A 24114-nucleotide genomic window follows, 5' to 3' on the forward strand; every position below is an offset into this window, starting at 1 on the left:
GAGTTTCCCTGTCATAATGAATACTGAGAGTTTCCCTAATAGAGTGAATCTATAGGTGTTGGTCAAAATGAACACCGAGTCACTGAGTTTCCCTGTCATAATGAATACTGAGAGTTTCCCAGATACATTGTACAGTCAATCAATCCCAGGTGATGTTCTGAATGAATATCAAAAGTCCCTGATAAAATGAGCCCTTAAGGCTCTCCCTTCAGCCACATACCATATACAAGCCAACATTTCACATACTAAGCCAAGATAACAAGGCCACTTTTTTATCTAATTTAAAAGAAATTGTTTATGTTTTCATGAAGTTTGGAATGATAGTGGTTGCCATTTGTAGTAATTGTATAGTACATGTAATTGAATTTAAAAAGTCGGACGAAATATCTTTAAAAAAATATATTTTCACCTTGATTTCGAAGGTCCGCATTTTATTAAAAGAGAACTTAATAATAATTAAGAAGAATGATTTAAATATTTTAAAGAATAATTTAATTTCAAATAATGTCAAAATATTAAATAATTAGCTTTCGGTATGTGACTTCAAGGCCTATGTGGTGTGTGGTCTGTAACTTCCCTCTGTGAGATTTTCCCTGACTGTGTGGCTGGGCATGCGATCATGTCTCCCAGCTACAGCACATAGTACTAAAATACTTAATTTCCTGTTGTTTCAGTTGGCAGAGACAGGATTTGTCACTGAACAGTTTTTTATATCAAATTTTGATTGGTTGCTTTGAATAAGACGTCATCATTACTAATTTATGAATAATTTCAGTTTTTATATTCAGAACTAGAATAACAATATGAATGAGTAATCTAACTAACAAATTTATCGATATTTCACGAGGATACTAAATCAACATAACGAACAGATGAAGAAATTTAAGTAATTAGAAAATAATGATATAAAAAATAATGTGAATTTATGCAAGGTCCTTATCGTGACTTAGAAGCACAGCAATTGAGGAATCATATGATGACGTTTCATTTCTGGCAGCCAGTCAGACGTCTATTTTGATCTAAATGAGTACGCTGTGAGTTTTTCCAGAAACAAGGAATCCTGGGATTGATTAAAATGAAATAAGTGAATTGTAAGTTTTCCCCGATATGAAAACGAATGCTGGAAGTTTTCAGTAAACCAGTGAACCTAGGTGTTTCTCACAATGAAAACTGCAAGTGTAACCATGTTGAATTGGATACTGGTCAAAATCATAGTTAAAGCTCTCAGACAAAACTTGATATGAAAACGAATGCTGGAAGTTTTCAGTAAACCAGTGAACCTAGGTGTTTCTCACAATGAAAACTGCAAGTGTAACCATGTTGAATTGGATACTGGTCAAAATCAATTCACATAGGTAAAGCTCTCAGACAAAACTTGATATGAAAACGAATGCTGGAAGTTTTCAGTAAACCAGTGAACCTAGGTGTTTCTCACAATGAAAACTGCAAGTGTACCCATGTAGAATTGTATATTGGTCAAAATCATAGTTAAAGCTCTCAGACAAAACTTGCTATGAAAACGAATGCTGGAAGTTTTCAGTAAACCAGTGAACCTAGGTGTTTCTCACAATGAAAACTTCAAGTGTAACCATGTTGAATTGGATACTGGTCAAAATCATAGTTAAAGCTCTCAGACAAAACTTGATATGAAAACAAATGCTGGAAGTTTTCAGTAAACCAGTGAACCTAGGTGTTTCTCACAATGAAAACTGCAAGTGTAACCATGTTGAATTGGATACTGGTCAAAATCATAGTTAAAGCTCTCAGACAAAACTTGATATGAAAACGAATGCTGGAAGTTTTCAGTAAACCAGTGAACCTAGGTGTTTCTCACAATGAAAACTGCAAGTGTAACCATGTTGAATTGGATATTGGTCAAAATTATAGTTAAAGCTCTCAGACAAAACTTGATATGAAAACGAATGCTGGAAGTTTTCAGTAAACCAGTGAACCTAGGTGTTTCTCACAATGAAAACTGCAAGTGTAACCATGTTGAATTGGATACTGGTCAAAATCAATTCACATAGGTAAAGCTCTCAGACAAAACTTGATATGAAAACGAATGCTGGAAGTTTTCAGTAAACCAGTGAACCTAGGTGTTTCTCACAATGAAAACTGCAAGTGTAACCATGTTGAATTGGATACTGGTCAAAATCATAGTTAAAGCTCTCAGACAAAACTTGATATGAAAACGAATGCTGGAAGTTTTCAGTAAACCAGTGAACCTAGGTGTTTCTCACAATGAAAACTGCAAGTGTAACCATGTTGAATTGGATACTGGTCAAAATCATAGTTAAAGCTCTCAGACAAAACTTGATATGAAAACGAATGCTGGAAGTTTTCAGTAAACCAGTGAACCTAGGTGTTTCTCTCAATGAAAACTGCAAGTGTAACCATGTTGAATTGGATACTGGTCAAAAACAATTCACATAGTTAAAGCTCTCAGACAAAACTTGATATGAAAACGAATGCTGGAAGTTTTCAGTAAACCAGTGAACCTAGGTGTTTCTCACAATGGAAACTGCAAGTGTAACCATGTTGAATTGGATACTGGTCAAAATCATAGTTAAAGCTCTCAGACAAAACTTGATATGAAAACGAATGCTGGAAGTTTTCAGTAAACCAGTGAACCTAGGTGTTTCTCACAATGAAAACTGCAAGTGTAACCATGTTGAATTGGATACTGGTCAAAATCATAGTTAAAGCTCTCAGACAAAACTTGATATGAAAACGAATGCTGGAAGTTTTCAGTAAACCAGTGAACCTAGGTGTTTCTCACAATGAAAACTGCAAGTGTAACCATGTTGAATTGGATACTGGTCAAAATCATAGTTAAAGCTCTCAGACAAAACTTGATATGAAAACGAATGGTGGAAGTTTTCAGTAAACCAGTGAACCAAGGTGTTTCTCACAATGAAGACTGCAAGTGTAACCATGTTGAATTGGATACTGGTCAAAATCATAGTTAAAGCTCTCAGACAAAACTTGATATGAAAACGAATGCTGGAAGTTTTCAGTAAACCAGTGAACCTAGGTGTTTCTCACAATGAAAACTGCAAGTGTAACCATGTTGAATTGCATACTGGTCAAAATCATAGTTAAAGCTCTCAGACAAAACTTGATATGAAAACGAATGCTGGAAGTTTTCAGTAAACCAGTGAACCTAGGTGTTTCTCACAATGAAAACTGCAAGTGTAACTATGTTGAATTGGATACTGGTCAAAATCATAGTTAAAGCTCTCAGACAAAACTTGATATGAAAACGAATGCTGGAAGTTTTCAGTAAACCAGTGAACCTAGGTGTTTCTCACAATGAAAACTGCAAGTGTAACCATGTTGAATTGGATACTGGTCAAATCATAGTTAAAGCTCTCAGACAAAACTTGATATGAAAACGAATGGTGGAAGTTTTCATTAAACCAGTGAACCCAGGTGTTTCTCACAATGAAAACTGCAAGTGTAACCATGTTGAATTGGATACTGGTCAAAATCATAGTTAAAGCTCTCAGACAAAACATGAGTTTCTTCTGCACTGTCTTGGCAGTTTGAAGCCACAGCTGGTGTCCGACTTCTCTAGGATTTATAGCACAATGGAGATCAGCCAAAATGCACATTCAATGATGGTCATCTTGTACATGCACATGTATGTTATTTATAGAAGTTATATTTACAAATAGCGTTTATTTCTTGGTGCTAGTCCGCAGTTTTTAGAGGACAATGAATGTATTTACAACGTATACAGTGTAATAAGAGGCAGCTTAAATAAAAGTTCTGAAAAAAAAGTAATTTGTTCTTCTGTTGAAACAAGCTTGCTTTTAAAATGGTTTTGTGGCTGATCTTCAGACTTGACTCCGACATGGTTAGGGAGGAGTTAATCACAGCTACTCACTTTTCCCGATCGGAGGGAGGCTCTCATCTGTGCCCCTGGCATTGGGCACCTGACCCAGGTAAAGCGAGGTTCTCCTGGTCAGAAGGGACGGTGGTTTTTGACAGTTTATTGTGCTGCCTGGTTGTGATAGTGTTCATTGTCTCTCCTGCTTATGAGGCTGTTAATCATGATACCGTTTACAGTCTCTCGTGGTTGTGAAACACTGTTTATTGTCTCTCCTGGTTGTGACATTGTTTACAGTCTCTCCTGGTTGTGACATTGTTTACATTCTCTCCTGGTTGTGACACCGTTTATTGGGTGATATGAATAAAGACGAGCAAATGCTTTTTTCTAAAACTCCTTGTACGTTTACACTAGGCCTTTCTGTACAAAATTGAAGTAAAAGCATTTGCTAGTTTTTATTCATATCACCCATTGTCTCTCCTGGTTGTGACATTGTGAATCGTCCCTGCTGTTCATGACACACTTCATTGTCTCTCTGGTGTTTCTCAGAATTCTGATATAAGTGATCATTGGACCATGTTTGTAGCTCAATCACATTTGACTATAAAAGACAAAATGCACAAAAAGACTCAACAATTAGCTGTTTTGAAATGTATATTCTACAATAAAGTGTACAGCACATATATTACTATGTTTGGCAAGTCTAAAACCTGATATTACAGAAAAACACGGGATATGAAGAATATCTAAAATGATGAACACAGTTTATGAAGACAACAAGGCTACGCTGAGTGTACAGGCAGATATAACATGACAGACACTCAATGGATGAAATGATGAAGCAATCTAGTAGATTATCTGTATGAATGTTTATCAAATTAACAACAACCTCATCCATGTCAAATTATAAGAGTACACATTATGGTGCCATACCATGAGGAAATAATGTTACTTCCTCTTAACTGTACACATACCAAGTGCAGAATTAAAAAGTGCTAATTAAGAACAGATTTTGACTGAAAATACCAAAAAATGATTGTCAAGAGAGACAGATTTTGTAACCCTTCTTGTCACAGAATATACTCCGAGGTTACGCCATTCCGGTTTATCTTACTTACAGTAGTGTAGAGTTCATAATAACTGTACTGCGGCATTGTAAAGTTCTATTTTCCTGAGTGGCCAGTTAATACAATGAACACGAGAAAGGCGTATCCTTTTAAGCTAAAGCCAATGACTGTTTTACACACTAAATGCATGCAGTGCTGCTCCCCAATTTCGAGTCATCCCCAATTTCGCGAAATCCCGTTTTTTCCCGTTTTCTCGCGCGTCACTTCGTTTCCATTATAGGGAGTTATAGATTAATTCACTCTAGATACCCATCCCATTATAACGGCACAACATGCCCGTTTACCTGACTGATATCTTGGCACTCTTAATTGATGAATTGAAGCCTTCTGGGCCACCGTAGACGCGCATGCGCATTACCCGCGAAAATGGGGGAGCCGCTTCGGATTTGTTTTGGTCTGCATCGATCTTTCAGTGAGCGATTTCAAGATTAATTCACGCTTAAAACATCCACGCAGCACCCAAGATATTTTGTTATTGATCTCAACTTTGGTAAAAGTAAGCTTTTGCGTGTGTGCAATCGTTGAAAGCTAGTAAATCGGCACTTAGTGATAAGACCCGCGAAAACTGGCTCCGTCATCATACTTTTATTGCAAGGCCAAATATCAACAGGTTGTCGCTCAAACAAATTAAAGTCAGTTTTAGTTTCACATAGAACAAAGCAACTGACATCGTCGAGGAATCTAATGGAACCTCTTATACAAAAGCATAAAATCATCTTAACAAGAGTAAAAGCAATGATAAGATCTCTTGAATACAAAGGAATACAATAGGCCATCATTCCTGGTGTGATTTGTGATAATCATCACAAATTCATGTACAATAACTCATCAGTGACTCTATGATGGGAACTTTTGGCTGTGTTTGATAGGGAGCTTCCTCATCTCAGCTGCCGACATCACAACAGGATGGCTATCACTACAAGAACTGGAACAAGTCTCGGGCAAGCATGCATAGATTTCTTGAGTAATGAAATACCTTGATAAAACAGACTAGTGGCAGAAGAATAAAATTGACTATCGTCAACAGGAACACCATAGTTTTTCAGCTGGTTTTGAGGGTGGCACTCTGATGTTTGGTTTGTTTTCAACGACAACTGACGCCTGAAAAAGTCAATAATTTTAGTTACATTATGTTCATTGTGATTGTAACTGTATTAATAACATTGGGATCAGACAATCAGGGTGTAATGCTGAGAGAATGGACAGCCAGTTCATTGTAACTGTATTAATAACATTGGGATCAGGCAATCAGGGTGTAATGCTGAGAGAATGGACAGCCAGTTCATTGTAACTGTATTAATAACATTGGGATCAGACAATCAGGGTGTAATGCTGAGAGAATGGACAGCCAGTTCATTGTAACTGTATTAATAACATTGGGATCAGACAATCAGGGTGTAATGCTGAGAGAATGGACAGCCAGTTCATTGTAACTGTATTAATAACATTGGGATCAGACAATCAGGGTGTAATGCTGAGAGAATGGACAGCCAGTTCATTGTAACTGTATTAATAACATTGGGATCAGACAATCAGGGTGCAATGCTGAGAGAATGGACAGCCAGTTTAGGTTGTACAGTTGTCCCTGAATAAATATCTATTGACTTAACAGGCAAGCAAAAGCATTTACGGATCGTCTGTCAGTGGGCAACTGATAAACTGGTAAAATGTGACTTATTGAGCCTTGAAAGTGACCCCTCGGCTATAAGATGCACTAAGAGGCGACCAGCAGAGTGTTTTGAAGAAGAAAAAGTGCCTAACTTACTGTCTTCTTCCTTAACATCTGCTCGGCAATGCATTTGAAAGCAGTGTCTATGTTCAGATTGGTTTTCGCACACAGGTTGGAATGCTCCATACCATGATATTCAGCAAACTGCAACGAGAGACAAGGCAACATGTTTTATATTAGCAATTTTGGCAATAATAAATACTGAAGAAGAACATTTTTAAGCCAAGAGACTTACTTTGTTTACAGAGTTACCTACTCAACTACAGGATGAAGATGTTGATATGCCTGCGGCACACAGAAATCATGCACAATCAAAACTCTTCATCTCTTTTTTTTGCATCATGAATCAGAGGTGACCGTCTGTACGTGTGCTGTTAATTTGACACACCAGTATTTGCAGGAGTGCAGATCCAGGTTAGCCAGGGAATCACTAGCAGCAAAAGACTCACCCAGTTAGCTTACTAAAGCACAGCACCATATTGCATAAGGCTGATGCACAGTGAGAACTTCTGCCTGTGGTGCTCAATGAGTGAATGTCTGGCTTGCTGTACTCAGGTTCCTTTTATAGATGACCATAGTCAGAAATGTCTCACCTTTACTGCTCTATCTTGTTCGACCTCTCGCTGAGTTTCCTGATCTGCCTTTGAGCCGCCAAGCATGACCACCACATCCTCTGCTGCATTCTGCGGGCAAACACGATATAATCATCAAAGTATCAGATTATCCTAATCCAGACAACAACTTACACATGCACTTACAACAGTTATTTGAAGTCAAAACAAAAACTGAAACTACTCAAAAAGATCCAGCATTTTGCTGTAAAGATATAAGCTTGTTGTGCAATTATCAATTTTTAACAAAACCATGGATATCTTTGGTACCAATCAAGGTTCAAGAACAGATTTTAATCTCTGCCAACTCACATGAAAAGTTTTTTTGCCAGTTATAGAAGTGACTTGTTTCTTCTCACAATTCTTTCAAACAGCTGTCTTGTCAAAAACACACATTTTGCCACTGAATTTAAACACCATATACGTACATCTTTGATATTCTCATACCAATTAGACAAGCTGTTGAAGGATGCCAGGCACGTTATATCGTAGAGCAGTAATATCCCCATCGCTCCTCGGTAGTAGGATGCTGTCAGGGTCCGGTACCGCTCCTGGCCAGCTGTATCCCTGAAATATCAAACATGAAATATGATATTCATTGTTGACAATGGGTTGTGAAACACACGATTTCTTCTCAAGATTAAGCATCATCTCTTAATTTCTCTCAACAATCCATGTGTGTACAAGCTCTTTGGCAAATGTGTGGCATCTGGTGACTCATGTATTCACCATACTCTTCCCCTTCAACCTTTTCCCAATTTTCACCTTGAAATGAATTATTTTCCTTGCTTTTTCTACAAAGTCTCCAACCTAATCTGCAGCTTTAACTGTGGTAATGTATCCTTGATTACAAACCAGAAGAGAGGTTAACAAAAGCAAGCTTTGGTAATTTTTACTGGGTCCTAATCTTGTCTTAATCAATATCCTCAATGGGTGAATACAAGGGTCAGTCTAGGCCCCCTTATTCAGCCCTCGCAGGCGTGTTGTTTTCCTTATGGCAAGTTCTAAACTTACCAGATCTCCAGCCTAACCATCTTCCCATCAACTTCAATTATTTTTGTTTTGTAATCAATACCTTGAAATAAAGAATAGAAGTCTATTTAAAACGCCAGATGCAATTTGGGCCCTATCACACACCCAAACGTAGACTGTAAAAACATAGACCTGATTCAGTGATTGAGCATTGAGCAGTTCTCGAGCTTAGCATGCCATACATCATGTACATAGGAGCCATCTAGCTGGACCACCTGTTAACTGATTGTCTGTGGATTGGAGAGACAGCCTGGTTAGAAATATTTCATGCTATTTCTAAGCCACCATTAAACCAAGTAAGTCCAGATCTATACAGTCCACTTCTCAGTCTGCTTTAACATGTCGCTCTGGTGACTATATCAGTTAGGGGCCTACAAACAGAGTAGCAAAGAGCATGCAGTCAGATCATGATGACCAGTTGGAGCTTCTTCCTGAATGAAATGCTATCGGGTATTTACTAATCACCATAGTCAACATACGGTGGGGCCATGATGGTCATGAAACAAGAGAAACACAACAATTGAACAAAAGGCTGGCCAAGCCGGTTCAACCCAGACGAAACGTAACAACCCTGTTTTCTACAAAGTTCCTTACCGACAGTCGACATATATCGGTCCATGTAGACTCCATCACAAAATCTATACAATACACAAGTCTTTCCGACATTTATATCACCCAAAATAAGTAATTTGAAGGTATAATCATAGCTTTCTTGCTTGGCACTTGACATGACTGACAGAACTGACGACTAGGGAAGCCCTTGTAGCCTCGTTTTGAATCTGGGAATTCCCTGCTCAATTAAAGGAATAGTGCAGAAATCCCACTGTTCAATTAAAGGAACAGTGCGGGAATTCCGTTCTATTAACGGGGCCAGTAAAGGGATACATGTATAGGCAAGACAGTTTTTGGGCCAGTTTATGTGTTGTATGCATTATTTGGTCGGGTGTTTTCATGCGCAGGTTTGGTGGCAAACTGAGGGTGATTTTGATTGAACACAATTATCTGTCGATGAATTGTAGTGCATCCTCTACCAGGGGTTTTCAATATGTCCTGCCACAACATTGGAGAGCCAAAAAGCAGAAAATTAGGATGTACACGTACATCACGTTGCGGATCGTCTACATCCCTCTCCAGATTTTTATTTCCACCATGATGAAACTAGACTGAAACTAAGGTTCTCGAGGCAGTCCATTTCGTCATCTCCAATTCATTGGCCTACCAAACTCACAACAGTGGTACCAAGGAAAGCTGTCTGGATCGGTTAGGAACCATGTACTATATAACCTCTCTATTAAGGACACCCTTGGGACCGACAAGTGCTGTCCTTAATAGAGAGGTGTCCTGATTAGAGAGGTCAAATTGAATGGAAACAAACACTTTGGGACAATACTAGTGTCCTGAATAGAGAGGTTGTCCTTAATAGAGAGGTGTCCGCTAAGGGAGGTTCCACTGCTCATAGGGTGAGGGACGAGGCCGGTTTATTGTGTCCGGAATGTACAAAACTGAGGCCATTTTTGATTTTAGGCTTTGTAACGCCAAGTCTGGTAAGTCAACGAAACGAGTCTGATTGATTCAATTTAAGATCAAAATCATTTATTTACATGAAGATAAATTATTTTTATATTCAGACCAAAACTGTACACAACATGGCGTAAAGATGGAATAGGCCTATTGCCCTGCAAAAGAGTGACGGTCACACCTAATGAGGTTTCCTCCCATGTCGTTATCATGTGATCGATTGCGATGGACCAACAACATGTTTTGTCCTGAGGTTGTCCGTGATTTTGTTGGTTGTGACGACACAGGCGGGGTAGCGCAAACACGTAACCCGAGAAGCCAATCGTTTTCTATGTGATGTTAAGTATGATATATAATTCCATAATCTGCATTATCATATACACTCGGGGAGAATCTGGCGCCCCTGCTGGTGGTGAGGCGTAATAGCTGGTCCACTTCCATATTGAGGCATAAGAGCCCCTTTGAACTCCCTCGTCTCTACAAAGTTGTCCTGGTTGTTTGTGTGTTGGAGCCGTCGTCATCGGACGCAAGTTCTTCTCCTGATGTGAACCGTCCCTGACGTGAGACTCCATTCTCCTCAATGTTCACCACGTAAAGACCATACGCGCCCGGTTTCTTGGTGGACACTTTGCCGGGGCAGCAACACATCATCATGTTAACCCATTCAATCCGATAAAAATCAAGTGAAAATAGATAAATAACGAATTTTAAACTGTAACAGATGTAACATAACTTTTGAGAAAACTCCAGGATGTCCAACATGAATAGTTTATAGTTGTGATTTCTATCTCGCCAGTCGTAATATTCGTCAACAAGATAGGTTGTCGTGGCAACACAGTATGGCACCATGGTTACGACGTATAGCGTAGAAATCGCAAACAGCGTCATGGCAACCTGCCAGTCATAGTATCGCTTTGCCTTCATGATGTTCGGGTCAGTTTCTAGACCGTGATCGCGCTTGTATAGGCCATAAACCAATACGATGTCGATACAGATCAAACTCAAAATGGGAAGAATACAGTAGAATAAAACAATCGAGACAATTGAAATCCCCAAATGCCATGCAGCATATATTTTTGTCCGGCATACGAGACGTCCTGGCTGTCTTTCGCTGATTGGTTCAAGTTCCACCAGGGGAACCACCCCTAACGCTAAGACAAAAGAACAACCTATCACGACGGCGAGCACAATCTTCTTGAGGTATGGTACTTTTGCCATCCACAGAGCCTTCCAAATAGTCAGGGTTCTGTCCAAACAAAACATGACCACGGTCCACGATGACATGAGACCAAACGCAGTCCAAGCGTACATGATGACGACACAATGTTTCGAAGACGCAGCCTCCCATATAGGCATCTCAGGACCAATCATCGCGTACGCGCCGTCGTCCAGCCATAACTGTATACCAGTACTTAGAGTCAATGAATCCAACACGGCCAGGTAAAGGAAATAAAATGTCGAAAAAATGACTTTTCGGCGAAGTTTGATGAAAATGACGATTGAGACAAGGTTTCCTATTAGACCAATCACAATCACAATGAAAATGAAGCAGCCGCTGAAGTAGATGACGAAATCGTGGAATCGTATGACTGTAGATGAATAAGGGTAAAATCCGACCCCACTGGTTGGTGGTACTGTTGACACAGGAGTTGGTTTAGAAGTCTCACTCATTTTGGTGAAACTTTAAAGTTAATACATGGATGGAATATAATGAAATGATTCGAGTCCGTTTTCTTATACACGGTCGCCGATGTCTGATTCATCTTTGTGAAAACTATCGCTGTTACAAAATAAAGTACCTTATCGTTTCTCATTCCATAACTTATCCCCCTTGGTTGTACGGATGTCAACGACGAACTGTTAACAGTTCCCTCTGAAAGCATGGAAAACCAGAATATTCTTCCGTCGGCAGCAACTATCCACTATTCTCTTTGGAAGTCTAGGAGACCAGACTACCGTATGCAACTATCCACAGTTCACCTTCAAAGCCTTGAAAACCAAACTATGATCGTCCATGTGCAATTATCCACAGTTTACTTCCAGAGCCTGAAAAGGGAAGGGGAATCATGGTTGTCCTTGGGAAAGACATTTTCCCTCATCCAAAGTCCGCGAGTCATACTTTAATAGCCTTGTATAGGTAGCTGCCCATCGGCTTCACAACATCACTGATCCCTTGTTTAAAGCATATAATCCAGCTACCGCTCCTGTTGGAAAATCAATTCTAAAATCTGCATGCCTATGAGTAGATTTCTCATTAATGCCGCTTGTTCTGCCAACTTATTACTGGTGTAATTTATAAGTTGCATTGAGAATTGAACTGGTAGTGCAGTATGCTATTACCTCTCTCTTACATACATGGGTCAACCAATAACTGTTTTGAGATCATTATTGATCGGTTACCGTACAATAATAGTTTTATTTCCAACACATGCGAGAGAAAATCATGTACGGTACACGAAACTCTTTAAAAGGTGGATGGGAACCGTGGGTGTATTTTTCAGTGAAAGCTATAAGCGCACAGTGATGTATTAGAGTTGACAGACCTATTGTGAATGATAATTTGTTGAACTCGAAATTCGCATTCTCGGGGGCGAACACAGCATTATCAAAACGATTGATCTTTGAGAATCGTTATGAGATGGTTAGCTATAGGCTACAGAAACTATACTATGAGTGACATTAGTCTAGTGTTACTGACACTTCCAGTGTTAGTGCCGGGTGTTGGTCCTGGATTTAGTCACTCGTGTGCGCCATTTAAACTGTTCAAGGGGCTAAATAGAACCAGAGTATTTGACTGTGAACAGACACCGAAGTCGGGAGAAACTAGAAGCCCAAGGGCCTGGCGCTCAGCTGATAAGAGCATCTGAGTGCGAGAAAGCAAACTTCATTTAACGGTCGTTTACTCTCACCAGCCGTGGATGAAATTGACCCATTACTAAAGGTATGGTCTTCATTGAAATGGCACGTCAGGTATCGGACGGCTAATGGGAGTCAACCACACATTTCCACCCAGCTTTTCAATAATTCTGTATGGTTGCCAAGTGTTGTTATTGATTAGGAAAGTTCGTGATCCCGGCGGGATGATATCGATTGTTATGATATGGCATTAATCTGTTAATGTTCAATAAAGGTGGATTTAAAGTACCGGGGACTTCCGTTAAAGCACCACCACTAAATTGAACTTAAATTTTATTGCGAGGGCAGTACTGGTCAGAAGGCAGTGTCGCTGCCCATCATTATTATGATGTTTCCTGTATATTATATAATTTGCACTACCAAATGCCCGCGGACGTTTTTACCGCGGCGGCGACCGGACGGAAAACGTTTAAGTGAAATCATTTCCCTGAAAAACATCGAAGTTCTGACTGTATTACCTATCACTAACCCAAGCAAACATTGTTCTTCAATGACATTCGTGTTAAGAATGGGCCAAGGGATGAACAAATGGTTCGAAAATAGGACAATATTTAAATCATAGATAAATAATTGTGTATAATCTGTTCAGAAGTACGTTAGAAATATAGATCATAAATCACATGTCGTAACTTAATCAGGTCATGAACACATTATTTGATGGTTTATGAAATACGTATTTTTTCCGATCAGTGTAATATAAAAAAGTTTTAATCAAACTGGATACCACCCCTTCCACCCCTATTGATTACAGATCTTTTCAGTTTCCCACTCTTCCAAGTATTGATTACAGATGGCTTCAGTTTACCACTCTTCCAAGGTTTCAGTTTCCCACTCTTCCAAGTATTGATTACAGATGGCTTCAGTTTACCACTCTTCCAAGGTTTCAGTTTCCCACTCTTCCAAGTATTGATTACAGATGGCTTCAGTTAACCACTCTTCCAAGGTTTCAGTTTACCACTCTTCCAAGTATTGATTACAGATGGCTTCAGTTTACCACTCTTTCAAGGCTTCAGTTTACCACTCTTCCAAGTATTGATTACAGGATTGATTTCAGTTTTACCACTCTCCCATAATTTTTCAATGCAGATGGTTTAAACCTACCACTTCAATAAGTTTGATGACAGTTGGAATGACCACTTGCTGGGGTAAAGACAGACGGTTTCATCCATTTCCCCAAGTATTGGAAAGTGTCTTGATTAGCGGGCAAGTCCAGAAAATCGATATATTCCTTCAATGTTTTTGGTATTTCTAACTGTTGGATTCGAGATGAGATCTTTCCCGGGAAAGCGCGGAGATGTCGTCTGATTTCAACGCGGCACAAGCCCTGGAGTGAGGACACGCCGCACACGCGAGTGTCCAGGTCCACCTGGGCCTGGGACGAAACTGTCTTCTGATGCGTCTCTAGGTATCCGTGCCGTACAAGGTAGTCGATCGTCTCTTGGTCCTTCCGGCGTCTCATAACTTCTTGAGAGCTGACCATGAATCCGAGGTCTCGGACTTCATGCGCCGCTTGGAAAAGGTAACCGAAGATTTGCCTATCGCGGTGGTAAACATGGTTGACGTAGGCTACAGAGTCGTTGATGCCATTCCAGCCGCGAATTAGTCCGGTGTCCAGCAGCTCCTTGATGGTCAGGCGCAGGTCGTCCCCGCGGGTCTGCCCGTGGATCAGATGGTGGAACGCCATCCCGAGACATATTATCCTTGTGTCCGCATTCTCTACAGAGCAGCCACGGTCCACGAGGAGCCTTACGAAACGTTGGTCTTTCACCTTGCAAGCGATATCAATGGGACTCCGGCCGTCTCCGTCAACAACATTCAAGTCGGCACCGCTGTTGATGAGTTCTTCCACCATCTCCATATTGGCCATCTCTATGGCAATATGGAGTGCAGTCATAACGCCCATTGTCTCATAATTCATCAAATTCAAGTTTGGATTCACGCCATCTTTCAAAAGCGTGTGGAGATAGTCACAGTCGCGTGAATACAGAGCATTTAGCAAAGCCTTCGAATGCTTCGCCTCTTTGTTTCCGTAGAAATACTGTCGCTGCGGACACGTTTTCTTTAGTCTTTCTGGTGGATCCATTTCGGGAGAATTGGCTAGTCTTGAAGTCACGAGAAACTGACAGATACTCTTGTGTTTCCGGGGGCGATAGGTGGGCGTGGTCAAGACCAGCAGCTCATCCATGTCATTTCCAAATAAAATATCAGCAGACCACATGGTGATGGCCCTACGGTGAAATAAATTCGACCAAATCAAATCAATTTACTTGAAAAGGGTGGAATGTGCATATTATTTTAGTTGTCGATCTGGTCGTATCTTCGTGGGAGACAAACGTAACACACCTTTATTGCTACATTTCTCCAGACGGGTCGCACACGCAGACGTCAGGTTAGCTCACACCAGACAGGGGGCGAAATGTCCTTCCTCGGATGGGACGTTATGGTCGTTGGCACATCTCTGGACGAAGCAGCGCCGACCTTTGTTGACCACTTTATAGTGTCTCCTCCTGATGCACTCGGAGACACTTATGTATACGCTGAGCCGCAATGGTCCTTCCTCAGATTCACTCCTTGTTCAGTCACCGCGGGCACGAAGGACCGGGCACTGCTGTTGGTCGGCAGTTCCCGGTCAGCGAGCTCCTGTTAGGACTCAGACAGTCTTAAATGAACATCCGGGCGACTGTCAAAAAGTTCCACGTATTTACTATTTCCTTTGGACTGTTATTTCATTATTTCGCACCAGTAAAAGACGAACGCAGAAACTGTAAATGTAAAGCGCTCTCCTAGCCCGTCATCCTATGAATGTCCCTCGAACGTAAACAGGAAAAAGGAGTTCAGGCCATGCTTAACTTGAGGATTTATCCAGTTTTCTCGAGCGTCACCTCCGCTAGGATCTACCTTCGAACCTTCCGTTTTGTAATCAGGTCACTTTCAGAAAAACATTCGAACAGGCTTTGATAATCAAATTTATAGGTCGGATCTAGCTATTATCAAAAGTATATAAGGCGAGCTGTTATATATGTCCACTTTTCATTGCCTTTCTAAGTTTGGCTGACCGGGCACAGTTAATAGTTAATGGATATTGGCCCCGATTCTTGTGATTGGTCTTTGGCACTGATTGAATGGTTTTATTAGGTCAGACACAATGATAAGCCCAAAGGCCTTTCGATGTTGTTGTAGATCCATGCAGAACGTGCCACCAAAAATACATCAATATAGCCAGGTCAGGACCAGGCTCGGCCCAGGGTGGCTCACTGACCTTGGGCAGCCAGGTATGGGCCAGGTCACATTTTTCCTAAGAGTGGAGACAAGGCCCACCCAGTAGAAACATGGTGCACTACGTTGGGAGAGTAGACATCTAGGTTAGACTGAGTAGGCCTACGCATAGTGAAGGGGCACGGCACATCCAGCAAAGATATGGTACACTCTCAGGCAACATGGCGAGCTATGAAGGGGAGGGCACATCCAGAAGAGATATGGTGCACTACCGTCTCATTGCATTTGCAAGAACGTCTTTAAAAAATGCATTGGGAATTCACCAGTTTGTTTGTATAAGAAATACATGTTAAAATGAATACGAAAATAAAGGGACAAAGAGGAGGCGGATTAGTCGACGCAATAAAGAGATCATGAATTAATACATCAGTATTTGAAAAAGACAATGACTTATGGATGGATAATAATGCGTCATTGGGTGGTGTCATGTTCGATGTACAGGAGGACACTTACTGAAATCGATACGTGCCACCACGACAGAACATCTCGAATTGATTATACCATTTTCACGTTTTGAATAAAAAGATAATCCCGTAATTACTCTATTATCAATTTATATATAATTACACAATTGGTAATTTGTAAACCTATCTGGAAATCTGAAGAGGAAAATTTGGATAATTGTCAGACAAAATGAGATACACCAATCGAATTGAAGTATTGTCTTACGTATCATGTCATGATGCGTCTCTCGCCCCTGGAGCTCTGGTTGAACTTGTTAAAGTATTTATAAAGGGTTGAACAGTTCCTGTATAGATTATGCAAGTTGAGATTCTGGAAGCGTCCGCAGCATTGATTTTGATTGTCGTCTCGGGATGTTCGCACCGCCAGCAGATGGCTGGACAAGACACGTGATCACATCGGCGACGACTGGGTGTTGGACTCTCCACCTTCAGTCTCTGGAGTACGCCTCCTCACAAAGTAGAGTTCTCAGGATAACGACAGAATGTGCATTTTGTGTCGTGTTTTACGAAACCTGGACTGACGGTCATCTGGACATCTGTCGAATACGATTCATTCTCCACAGAGGCCTGGTATTAGTTGTTAGACAACCTGAGAGACTCAAACTTATAAACGACAACCCTTGAGCGATATCCATGATCTTTCGGGTACAGGCCAGTTTTTGTAAATTCGAAAATTCAGTCTTTCGCCGTCGTGGATCGGTGAGGGGGCACGTGGACCAATTACATCAACTCATCCTGAGGAGGAACGCCGCTGTAGTATATTTCAATCTGGGATTCTTTCCCATTCCAGCGTTTCCTTACAAAACTGGCTGTGAAACGAGACAAATGTGTCAATCTGGGCGAAGACGGCTCAAAATCGGGATTGTCTTCTGTCTTCGCGACACATTTGTGGGGTTCGAATAGCCAAAAGACAGGTTGTTCCATTGTCTCATCGTTCGATTGATTTTCGTTGGATTTTCTCGACTGGTTCCCGCTCTATTCGCTAGATGGTTGTGATTACTGAACCGCAGCGTTTGGAAGGGAAACCAGTGGATGCGACGACAGCTCTTCCGACGACCAATTTTTGACAGCATGATTGATAGTGCCTTTTTAAAGTTCTTTTTTCGCTGGAATCGTAGCATCTAACGATTTGAACAAGTTGTGAGCAAAACAATGACGAATATAATCTTATCGAAAGAGTCATGATATAAAATTTAGCAACTGAACGAAACAGACATGGAATCGTTGACTGTCACAGACGACTCGGAGACAAAAACGCTGACCTCAACCATCAACGAGGACCAAGTTTATGCCGGTCGCGTCTTACTTTGGCTGACAAACGTAGGCTGAATCTTTGTGGTGAAATGGTGGCCACTGTTGACGATTTTCTTCGGTTTGACTGGGAATGTGGCATCGTTCTTGATCACCACGAAGAGGGAGAATCGCTATATCAGCACATGTGTTTACATGAGTGCTCTCGCCGTGATCGATACGTTTCATTTGATGATGACTCTGGTTTACAGACTTCTTGTGAGCCATGAGTTGGGAGCTGCGATCCAGAACAGATACGACATTACTCTGTAAGTATGATGGTTTGAAAGACAGTGTGCTGCGAGTCCGCGTGGATGGGTGGCCGTCTGTTGATGGTTGTGACATCACTACCAGTCATGACGTGTTTATAATGAGTGCTCTAGGGTATTCAAACAGGAAACCCAAGACGGACAATCGTCCAACTCTGAACGTGTCTCCGATCTATAGATTTAGCAAACCATTACAATCAAAATACTCGGAGCCAGCCTTTCCAACGCTTGTTGTCATCCGTATTCTAGTTTCATGTCCTCGTTTATTTTTCAGTTTTCTCCCCTTTTTTCAGCTTTTGTAGCTCTTAACTCCCATTTTCTTCTCGCCAACATCAAGCGCTGTCAAGAAGTCATTCAAATATGTGAGTCTTTTTTCGACTCTCACTGCTGGAAGACGATGATCGACCGCGTCCTGGTCGCGGTCACGGCCTTGACATTGGTCACAACCAGGCGACGGGAGGAGACAAGGGCGCCACAACTCCTGGATGATCGAAGTCCACGATCAATGATGGGTGGAAGATAGGGGATGGCAGTTCCCCAGATCAAGTAAGCAATTATGAATAAACTCACTCAAGCCTGCTGATTCATCATTACCGTATTTCTTATCATTTGTCTCTTTCAGAGTGCTATGGTATTTCATCTACACCAGCGCCCTATCGTCGAGGCTCGCTCTCGCCGCCATGACAGTGGACAGATCCTTGGCTGTGATGGTTCCATTCAAGGCGAAATCTCTCTGCACAGCAAAACGGGCCGTGAAAGCAACTGCCTTTACCATTATAATTCCAGGGATCGTAAATATTAGTATGTTTTACACCTACGTTCCGTTCTTTCTCCACTCCTGGCTGGAGGCACCTCGGTTATACAGGACCAGTCCGGCATGGCTGGAGCCTGTCTTGGGCTGGTACAGCCTAACACTTGGCGCGCTTATTCCCTTCACCATAATCATCATCAGCAATGTCCTCATAATCGGGAGCATGAAACGCGCCAACAGAAAAAGAGCACAGATGGGCGCGACAGCGACAGAAAGGCCGAATTCGTCCTCTCCGGATGCGCACCTGACGAGAATGTTAATTTTTGTCTCCATCGCTTTTTTAGTCCTATGCATGCCGTTCGGGTTAATCAATGTTATCACCACGGTCCCGGGTTTGATTGAGAAGTTTCATGGAGGAGACCCGTATCTGCAGGCTCAGTTTATTTTACTTTCCTTTGCTTTGGCTGAATTGTCTGTTTCGAATCATGCCGTTAATTTTTATATGTATTTTATCGGCGGCGGTCGTAAGTTCCGAAATGATGCGAAGGCTTTGGTGACTGGCTGCCTAAGGCCGTTGTAAGCCTGCTGGTTTAGGGCAAAACCAAGTGCTTTTGATTGCAAGGCCTCGAGAGAGGTTTCCCGTTGGCCACCGCCGCCGCAAACCTACTCTCGACTCTGGCGGTTATTTCCGCTCGCGCCGAAATCTACGACGTGTGCAATCCTTTCAGTAAGACCATATTCTGTTCTAAACGAGACTAGAGACGCCTCAATATGGGTTGCCGGCGCATTTTCGAGACGCCGATCCGTGCGATGGAACCGAATCGGGGTCCCAGAAAGGCGTCGTCAAGCCCTCTGTGGAGCTTTCGATCCATACACTGGTTCAACACCACCTCCATAGGAGCTTAGGGACGATGTCAGTTCAGATCTACTTGGAGAGTGATAGTCTCCGTTTCAAAATCATACTCCACGCAGGTCCACAACTACGTCCGATCAATAATTATCATCTTGCACGACAAGGTTGGTTGTGACACTGACTGCAAATACAGTCTATGGTTGTGACTTACTTTATCACCGGTGTCCGAAATGCTGGTGGAAATCCCTGGCCAACGTCGCAACGCCTACACCAAGCTAAGACAATGGTCATCAGATGTGAAAAAGTCGAGGATAGGTCTGTCATGGTCTTCATCAGCTTGTGTCAACTGTCCAAAGTCCAGTCACGAGTTGCCACTAGTCAGAGTCGACGGGTTTCAGATCGTTTTAATTATAAAAGGTACAAGTTTATTTATTTATGGTCTCATTCAAAGGACGAAGCAAGTTAGAGTTTTTTTCTTCAAGCAGTCTAGAGCTCACAAACAAAACAGCGTGACCCGGATGGAAGTCATCAACAAGGACATACGATTCATAAAATATTGGAATGGGTCTTCAATTTGAGGATGTGTCAAAATGGCTGTGATGAAGCGACCATCCGGGACATAATAACAATCTGTCCTCGATTAGAAATAGCCACAGCTTTGAAAAATCTTCGTCTCTTTTTAAAACTGCCATAGGCATATTTCATATTTCCTTGCGATGGCTGAAATAATCGGTTGCATTCATGAATCCACTTAAGAAATTATTTGCGCCCGAAGACAGTTTTAATTCGCACAATAATAGTATAGTCCGATCCAGGACGGGAAATAATGAAAACTTAAACATTTACATAAACCTATTACGACGTTGTACATTAGGTTTTGAAAGTTCCGAGACTTCGGAGGATCAATATTGGCCTGCAAACAATATTGATCGACATCGGCGACTGCTGTACCCATTCATTTGAGCGTTTCAAGCAAATCATGGTATATTCATATTGCCTTCGTTCTCCAGCTCTTCAGGCTGCCTCTATCATATCTCCAACCCTATGGCGGAATTGGATCAGGCTTGTCATTTTATGCTTGATCAAGGTCTGTAGAGTATTGGCTATCAAGGTTCAGGACCTTGGTTATCAAGGGTCAGGACCTTGGTGTTGAACTGCAAAACGCACCTCATGACAGAACGGCGTCCCTTGGGGCACTCAGAGCTAAGTATTTTGCAAGTCAATGTTTTGTTCAAATAGTGTAAAATACACTTGGTTTATTTGAATACGACGATAAGCAATGATGCGAGGACCCCAAGTCAATTTAGGGGAACAAATATTTACAAATAGCTTAAGTACAAAGAATAATGATAGAGACCCCGGCCGATGTACAGTCTCGATCAAAAGTAAATGAGCGGTGGTAAACCTGGACAGGCAGGATCAGCAAGCCTTACGGAGGACAATGATTGACTATGTACGAATTATGTTCAGGTAAATTTATTTTATCGACGATGTTTTTTTGAAAATTTCTTCGATGATTCCTCATACAACATAGAATAAAAGAGGTTTTACGAGTGCTGCGCTCACTTACTTTTGACATATACTGTACATGTCCTCCAAGATTCTTTGGTCGGAATTTGTGTAAACTAGCTTGCGAAAAGACTTATGTTTAGAATAACTGGGCCTATCTCGTTAACAACATGGTGGCATTATCATAAATGTTGATATTTGCCCTGGAGACAAGGATTATGGACTGAGATTGTTTGGGGGTAGGTCAATTATCTTCATGACAATACACGTACCTAATAAGTTTGGATAAATCAAGCAATTCTCTATACCTCGCCTCCCTTTCGGATTGGTTCACGGACTCCGCATTCTCGCTATTCCTAAACCATGCCGTTGCTTGGATAAGTTGGTGTAGTGACATCCGGAGACATCGATTGTGACTCAGGTGAGGTGTTGTGGTGACGTTAAAACCAAGTCCGCGTTTCAACTCTGCGGCAGGCAATGATCATGACCGTTGACAATATGACATGAAATCATGTGATGTGATGTCACCACGTAACCTCCTCTTCACCTGACTTGTAATTTCCAAAAGATTATTCAGTTCATTAAATACGGATCAACCTGGCGATATAACAGTCCTAAGATAAGGACAATCGTCGTCGTGACAGGGGGTGGACAGTCACAGTGGTCTGACATTAGCTTACAAGGATATTGAGTTGTTGGAATACACTGGATGAAGCGCCAGGGGCATTGGTTTACTGGCGAACTTACCCATCCATGCTCACGATAGAAGTCCCGGGAAGACAAGGACGGTTGCCGTCGTGACGAAAGCCAAAGAGGGGTAAGGACATATTCTAGTTTAACCTGAGTGGAGTCGATCGAAAGCCTAACTCGACCAGGTATGTAATACAGATATTGAGACTGCTTTTGCTCTACGACTGCTGATAGTTTTTTGTAGGCCTCGTCACAACCCCGTTTAACGAAACAACTTATCTGTTGTAACATGCCTATATCGATGGTCCTGCTGGTCAATCCATAAGTCATCAACTCCGCTCCGGCAAAATTATCAGCGGTCAATTGTGCCACCGGTTATAAAAAAGACAGTGCAAGATTGACGAGCTCATTTGCTAGTGTTAAAACTACTGAATTTGCAATGCAAACCCAGAGCAGATTTCAATCTAGTTTTTATCACATTACAGAGATGGATGGGAAAAGCTTCTCCGTGTCCGATGCCTGCGGTGAAGAGATAGAGCTCATCAATAAGAAGCCTCTGGCGATACCGACAGCTTTTGGTGAAAGGGGCAGAGGTGGAAAACCTTCCACCAAACCTAACATCAAGGCCATGTCGGTGTGGAGCACGGACAGCGAACACAAAGCTCACCTACTGAACAGACTAGAGGACACTCGCCTGACGACGAGTCTGTGCGTGATCAGGAAAGAGAGACACATCTCGGAACGTAAGTTTCGTCAGGATGTGCGCACGCTTCGAATCAGGTCAGCGCGACTGTCTCTGCCTGGCGACGGAGAGACGCCTCGCGGAGCTACCGCGTCGAGATCCACGCTGTCTTCAAGAATGTCCAACAGGCTGCAGAATGGCCAGTCGATGATGAATGTGGTTGTGCCTGAGCGGACGCCGTTGACGCGGCCGAAGACAGCTCCTCCTATGCTAACGTACCGCCCGCAGACAGTGATGTCCTGTATTCTGTGCAGCACGGTTAGGAACATGGCCATGAAACACCGCCGAATGAACTCCCGCACTTTACACAGCACTGAGGACATGACAGAGTCATTTTTATTGTCTTTGGAAAGACACCATGGTCAGGGTAAACTCCCGGACGTCATCCAGACGTATTTAGACCATCTGCCATATTGTATAAACGCTAGAACGAACACAGTAACTGTTGCACCGCCGCAAGAAATTAGTGCCGGACCGATACGGGTGACGGTAACAGATGTCGCGCCACTACCTGCGGCAAATGCCGCCGCACCACAACCGGCAACGGACGATGTCGCAGAAGATAATGTGACAAGCATTATCAGTGACGACGAACTTGAATATATCACTGGCGTTAACAAGAAGGTTAAAGAAAGTGACAATAGATTGAACCAATCGGTCACCAATCAGACGAGAGAGAAAATGGAGAAGGTCACAATCCGCGAGGACGAATCGGGAATGACGATAACACAGCATGAGGACATTGGGGACGTCACGAGAACTTTCGCGAAAGACAGCGTAAACTGGCGTTTGTATAACTTCCTTAAAGCGCAGCGTGAGTTCAATACGCGGTGTCCTGTGCCGAGTCACATCGCCGAGACCAATGAGAAGTGGTGTTTTGATCACTCGTCCGCCGGGACGCACAGGCGGCGGATTAGTGTCCTCCCGGCGAGGAGGAGGAGTCATCATAAAAAACAAAAGTGAGTCAAAATCTGGGACTCGAGGTTGTAAAACAAAAGACAGGTTTGGCAACCTCCTACGTAGAACGAGGGTGTTGTGCTGACTGAGAAAGTCTGTCATGTCTGTCGTGTAATTATGAAGTTCTGATAGCTTCATATACACAACACTTGTAAATCATCTATGCTTAGAATCAAGCATGGATTAAGCATCTAAATCTATGGATTAAGCATCTTAATCTATGCTTGTTAGAAGTCATAAGAGAGAAATCAGCGAAATGTTCAAATGTAGCTCCTGGTCAAACATGTAACTCCTGCTGGAACATGTTTTTGTTCGGAGGAATGGCAGACGATTGGTTTTGACTCTTCCAGCTGGTTATCCTTCCACTGGGCCGGTTTCCACTCTACCAGCTGGTTAAGAATTTCAAGTGAACTACTTTATCTGTATTGGAATAAGTAATGGATGCCGAGGGGACTTATTTGCACAGATCTTACTGAGATCCTAGTTTGATGCTGTGCCGCACCGCTCCTTCAGACTGCATCTGCATGCACCACCTGTTTTGATGAGTA

At 42.0% G+C, this 24114-nt stretch overlaps 2 protein-coding genes across 3 annotated transcripts; one reads left to right on the forward strand and one right to left on the reverse strand.

Moving 5' to 3' along the window:
* Positions 1–4510: 4510 nt before the first annotated feature.
* Positions 4511–9058, reverse strand: LOC135487952 (ras-related protein Rab-10-like). The gene is made up of 6 exons (XM_064772260.1): positions 8926–9058; positions 8314–8374; positions 7728–7866; positions 7282–7371; positions 6725–6832; positions 4511–6060 (listed from the first exon to the last, which is right to left on the reverse strand). The coding sequence occupies exons 1-6, from the start codon at positions 8948–8950 to the stop codon at positions 5980–5982; spliced, it is 504 nt and encodes a 167-aa protein (XP_064628330.1). The 5' UTR covers positions 8951–9058; the 3' UTR covers positions 4511–5979.
* A 12442-nt stretch (positions 9059–21500) lies between these two features.
* On the forward strand, positions 21501–24064 carry LOC135487933 (uncharacterized). Of its 2 annotated transcripts, none has more exons than XM_064772226.1 (2): positions 21501–22052; positions 22353–24064. In XM_064772226.1, the coding sequence occupies exon 2, from the start codon at positions 22355–22357 to the stop codon at positions 23570–23572; it is 1218 nt and encodes a 405-aa protein (XP_064628296.1). In that variant the 5' UTR covers positions 21501–22052; positions 22353–22354; the 3' UTR covers positions 23573–24064. The 2 variants fall into 2 exon arrangements, with proteins under 2 accessions (XP_064628296.1, XP_064628297.1); XM_064772227.1 differs by having other exon boundaries at positions 21501–21994.
* Positions 24065–24114: the final 50 nt, after the last annotated feature.

This window comes from Lineus longissimus, chromosome 5 (genome assembly GCF_910592395.1).
Source record: "Lineus longissimus chromosome 5, tnLinLong1.2, whole genome shotgun sequence".
In the NCBI taxonomy this organism is placed as follows: Eukaryota; Metazoa; Nemertea; class Pilidiophora; order Heteronemertea; family Lineidae; genus Lineus; species Lineus longissimus.

What these genes read in the sequence shown, in the direction of transcription:
- LOC135487933 (XM_064772226.1), top strand. Translation starts at nt 22,355, where the DNA reads ATGGATGGGAAAAGCTTCTCCGTGTCCGATGCCTGCGGTGAAGAGATA.
- LOC135487952 (XM_064772260.1), bottom strand. Translation starts at nt 8,950, where the DNA reads ATGGACCGATATATGTCGACTGTCG. An exon ending in ATGGTTAGGCTGGAGATCTG is followed by an intron (nt 7,867 to 8,313) that starts GTAAGTTTAGAA and finishes TTGATATTTCAG; the next exon opens with GGATACAGCTGGCCAGGAGC. An exon ending in AGATGTTAAGGAAGAAGACA is followed by an intron (nt 6,061 to 6,724) that starts GTAAGTTAGGCA and finishes TGACTTTTTCAG; the next exon opens with GCGTCAGTTGTCGTTGAAAA.